At 34.5% G+C, this 4,948-nt stretch overlaps 1 protein-coding gene and 1 long non-coding RNA gene across 2 annotated transcripts; both read right to left on the bottom strand.

The window, feature by feature from the left end:
- Positions 1 to 872: 872 nt before the first annotated feature.
- LOC149945691 (uncharacterized) lies at positions 873 to 1,386 on the bottom strand. The gene is made up of 3 exons (XR_016481071.1): positions 1,194 to 1,386; positions 1,038 to 1,123; positions 873 to 946 (listed from the first exon to the last, which is right to left on the bottom strand). It is a non-coding gene; the product is annotated as an uncharacterized LOC149945691 (long non-coding RNA).
- A 2,126-nt stretch (positions 1,387 to 3,512) lies between these two features.
- LOC149945690 (uncharacterized) lies at positions 3,513 to 4,601 on the bottom strand. Its single transcript, XM_090176680.1, has 2 exons — positions 4,454 to 4,601; positions 3,513 to 4,261 (listed from the first exon to the last, which is right to left on the bottom strand). The coding sequence occupies exons 1-2, from the start codon at positions 4,599 to 4,601 to the stop codon at positions 3,513 to 3,515; spliced, it is 897 nt and encodes a 298-aa protein (XP_090032806.1).
- Between the last annotated feature and the right edge of the window lie 347 nt (positions 4,602 to 4,948).

The raw sequence follows: 4,948 nt of genomic DNA, 5'->3' as shown, positions 1-4,948 counted from the left end.
AATAATGATGGGCTTACATATAAAACTACGGAATATTTACACGTTAACCATAGAATTTGCGCGAATCATTTCATTGATGCCAGTTTCATGAATATTAGAACTAAAAATAGACTCACACCATCCGCTGTGCCAACAATTTTCAGTTTTAAAGACTCTACAACATTGGAAATTTCAGAAAATGGTAATTTCAATTCAAGCTTTGCTACTCCTCTGGGAAGATCTAAAGGATAATTTTGGTTTTAAGTTTTTATTATCGGACAGGATTAGCCAATCTTTTGTAGATAATTAATTTTTTTGGATCTATAAGACAGAAAGGAGGCAACCGTGATCATCCCAATCCACAACAATTTCGAGCTGCATACCGGGCTACCTCTGTGAATAATCTCTTGAAACCACCGGATTCTAATTGCATTGATGATTTTAAACATTGACACTTTTAAAACTGCAGCTCCAGAACCGGATGAAGATTTCTCCAATTTTGAAAATCTTGTAGTCTCGCAAAGCCAGGGGCAATGTTCCGATGAAGACTAAGAATTTTGTAATTCTATTGAAAGTCCAAACCTGCTAAAACAAAATGTTCTTAGTTACATTTCAGGATATCTAATTCACCGCTGCTACTCAAACCTTCAATGCTCTTCTTGCATAAGTCAACTCAAAAAAGACAATCCAATTGTTGACCCAACAAATCTGCTCTTTTACTTTAAAGCTTTCGGCAGCCTCATCGTACCAACTGATAGTTTCTTCAAATTTGTAATGGAGACAAATGAAGTATTTGACACCAGTTTTAATTTTTTTATCGCACATGACAAATATTAAAGGACGTTTGGAGAGATTCATCATTCAAAGAATTGACAAGAAATATTTTAAAGCTAATGAAGATTCTCCATGTGCAACTGCATACCAAAACATGATATCTTTTTTCATAGAATTCTGCATACATAGTTCCCTTAAAAAACAAGATATCAACCATGAATACATGAAAACCCAGAAAAGATAGATAGGAAACTGTTAAAAATACAACATTAATCTCATTTTACCAACTTCAATGTTTCCTCGTATTATTTTTTATACCGCTCTGTTCTCGTTAAGCCTCGGCCATTTCATAAAATTTCCAATGAATTTCCTTGGTTAATCAAACAAATTAATTCTTTTAGTATCAAAATATTATAAATAGTCCGCTTTCTTGTACTTACGTTTCTTTATTTTTCATGGAATTGAATTTTATTAATTTTAAATTAAAATTAGCATAATTCAACTATGTTTAACAGTCATGAAAAATACTTTCCGGATGTTTACAAAATTAAAAAAAATTCCAGTAGCGACATCGTGTGTCGGATAGTATCGTAACCTCTCCTATGGGCGCGCGCTCTCAAAATCTTGTACGAAATTTTAACGTTACGGGAATAGGAAGAGACGCCTCTCATAATCTTTACACTCTCTGGTAATGGCGTCCTGAGCAACATATCAAAATGTGTTAGTTTTAATACGGACGAAACTGGTGAAATATAAGTGACAGTCATTTGGGTTTTTTTTTAATTTTTTCTTTAATCAGACGATTTCATTTATCGTTTCAGGATTGAAAGAAGTTATGGTTATTATGGACTTCATATCTCTAGCGCTTTCTTCTGCCGTCACTTTGCAAGATAACCACGTGCCACTTAAAGGGGCTCCAAAGTTCGGTGGCAAAAATCAGTGCTGTTCCAGCCAAAAATGAAAAGGTATTTCCCCCCCTTTCCAAAACGTATTTTTGAAGGGTGAAACGTACTTCACGTATTTGATGGTGCGTTGAGAGCGCCATCTACTGATTTCAAATTAAAAAGCGCGCGAATTTTAAAAAATAAAGTAGCGCGAAAATTCAAAACATAAAAATGACGGACATTTAATATAGAAACACGCTACAATTTATGTTTAAAGCAAGAAATTTTATTTTCAGGTACACAGTAGTTATTTTCAGGTACACAGTAGTTATTTTCAGGTACATAATAAACAGTAGTGTTATTTTCAGGTACATAATAAACAGTAGTGTTATTTTCAGGTACATAATAAACAGTAGTGTTATTTTCAGGTACATAATAAACAGTAGTGTTATTTTCAGGTACATATAAACAGTAGTGTTATTTTCGGGTATATACAAAAGTAATTTTCAGGTACATACAAAAGCTATTTGCATTTACATACAAAAGTTATTTTCAAGTTATTTATATTTACAAACGAATTATTTACACTACATTAAACAAGAGATATTTACAGGTACAAACAGTTATTATAGGCAAAAAACATCAGTTAAAAAACGTATTATTAGGTCAGTTTAGACATCAATATCAAGGATAATTTTTGATTTCACTAGTTTTTCGCTCGGCTGCCACTTAAAACAAACCCCGTCATTTTTCTCTTTACTAATTAACTCTTTAGTTAAAAGGAGATAATTACACGTTTTTGTGCTTAGTGAATTTCTGTGGTCGTTTTTTATGAGATTTAATTGAGAAAAAACTCTTTCAACGTTAGCGCTTGAATGTGGCAATGAAATCAGGGCGTTAGCAAAAAGAGAGACAGAGTAGGAAATATTTGATATCCTAAATAATTTTTTGTTTTTGTTACTTCATACCAAAATTTTTCTAATGTTACGTCTGTATTTCCCAAATTTTCAATCGGATCTAAGTCTGGTAGCATTCGCCATTCTTCATTTAAGGTTTCTAATTTATTTGATTCTACTATGTTTGGAAAGTGTCTAGCTAAAAGAGCGAGACTAGCTACATCGCCAGATACGGCAATATTAGGCTCCAAACAAGAAATTTTGATTAACACTTCTATCTATCTTTAATCTGCGAACACAGCTCTTCATAAAAATCTGCGACCCTAATATAAAACATATCCAAATCATTCGAACAAATTTTGCCCTCTGAAATCATGATTTCTGCTTTACTTCCTACGTAAATATTTTTAGACGGAAGCCTTTGAAAAGGATTTTTTGGGTCAATTTTAGTGACAGGAGTTTGATCAACATATTTTTTTGTAAATAGTTTCTCAGCATAGAAAAATAATGAACTTTAAGTTCAGTGTGTAACTTAGTTATACGTGGCGACTCGCTCTGAAATATTAGATTCATTTTTTTATATGCCCTAAGGCGTAATCCAGGAAAGCATAGTATAATTTATAGATTGGATTTCTAAGTGCGTTTAATATTTTCGCGACCGAATCAATTTTGTCTTCTGAGACCGCCGATTGAAAAAAAAAGTATAAGGGCGTTCCACTGCTCTAACATTCTGGAGACAACCGCTCCCAATGACAACCAACGCGTTTGGCATGGTCTTAACAATTTATGAGGCTTAACCCTAACGTATTCTTGAAACTCTTTAAAGTCTGTTATTCGCTTAGCACTATTGCTGAAATACGAATATACATCGCGAGCTAAATCTTCCATAGATTTAGGCAATTTTAAACAAGCATAGGACGAGCACGTATTAAAGGAGGGGCTTATGCACCCTATAACAAACAAATTTGGTCACTGTTTTTTAAAAAAGGCCTTTAACCCCACCCACGTTTCCCATCATAACTGGAGCATTATCGGCGGCATAGACAATCATTTTTCTTATGGCAATTTCTAATTTACCCAAAAAAGCTAACAATTTGGCCACCAAAGTTTGCGCATCGGCATGCGGTACTTCAATCATTCCTAAAAACCTATCTTGTACCTTCCCAATTTCATTATCAAAAAACCTTACGACAATAGCCATACATTTAATAGAGCCTACATCAGTTGTTTCGTCAAGAATTATAGAGTAGTAATGATTTATTAGTTTTAGCCTTAAAATATCAAGGGCCTCATCCCCTATAACACCAACAAGTTTGGTTGTTTTTTTTCTAGCGCATTTTAGACCTTGTGCTATTTTTGAATCGGGAAAAGCGCTTTGTAGTAACTGAGGTAAATGGTCCATAACCGTAAATGGAAGGTTGTGCTCCGCTATAAAGCCTGGCAATTTCAATTCAGCCGATCTGATTTGACTTTCTAATGGGTTTTGTTTGCTTTGATTACAAAAAGCATCAGCTATGCCATTCTGCCCTACTTGGGCGCCACGTGCTGACTTAAGATTTTTCACGTGTAAAACCGTACTTTTGTGTCGGTTTATATGGTTAATATTACCATGAAACTGCTTTTTGCAAGGTATACAAAAAGAACAATTGTTTTTTTCTACTAGCCATTCTTCATTTCCCTTAAGCCATTCTCTTCTGAACTTAGCAGAATTCAACTCACTTTTCTTCTCTGAAGATTTTTTAAATTATGGTTTGTGGGTCTGGTTTTCTATATTAGAGCCGGATTCAGCAGATTTTTCCCCTGGTCCCGGTAGAATTTCATCTTGAAAATCATCTTTGGAATTCGACTTTGGTTATGAGTTAATTGACATTTCTGGTCCACTGATTTTAATTTTGGAGTCGACAATGCAAATTTCGTCACCAATTTTGAATGTGCGTTTCGGCGCTGGGTGTCCATCCACATCGTTGTCCTCTTTTCTTTTGTTACAACCGCTACTGGTCCTGGATACTGGTTTGGGACCTAGCACTTTGTCGTTGGGCTTACTTTTTATAATCAAAAACTTATCCATAACTAAACTTCTTAACCTAAACTGCAGCAAAAATACATCGGAAACACGGAGAATTAACTACTCCTAGAATTTTTTATAAATTAAAGTTTTAATAGCACCTAAGATCTTCTAACTCTTTTCGAAAAGATGACTGATGAATATAATGAAACTTATATGCTTATCAAAGACTATATAAGCTGTAGCGATAGCTTATATAGTCTTTGGTGCTTCTATATGGTTGGAGGACATTTGACTTGGCCCCCCCCCGGGGGGGGGGAGAACTCAACAGTGTCAAAACTCAAGGCAATAAATTACTTGCTGGGTATTTGCTAGAATTCACTAGAATTACGATGAAGCGCGGTAGAATA

Source organism: Leiobunum rupestre, chromosome 5 (assembly GCF_980474605.1).
Source record: "Leiobunum rupestre chromosome 5, qqLeiRupe1.1.hap1, whole genome shotgun sequence".
Taxonomy (NCBI): domain Eukaryota; kingdom Metazoa; phylum Arthropoda; class Arachnida; order Opiliones; family Sclerosomatidae; genus Leiobunum; species Leiobunum rupestre.
The sequence above is the reverse complement of the archived record's forward strand: the minus strand, read 5'-3'. Positions and strand labels throughout refer to the sequence as shown.

Bases quoted from the DNA above. Each gene is read 5' to 3' on its own strand.
- LOC149945690 (XM_090176680.1), bottom strand. From the start codon at position 4,601: ATGGATAAGTTTTTGATTATAAAAAGTAAGCCCAACGACAAAGTGCTA. The intron at 4,262-4,453 runs GTGACGAAATTT...AAAAATCTTCAG, and splicing joins GAAACGCACATTCAAAATTG to AGAAGAAAAGTGAGTTGAAT.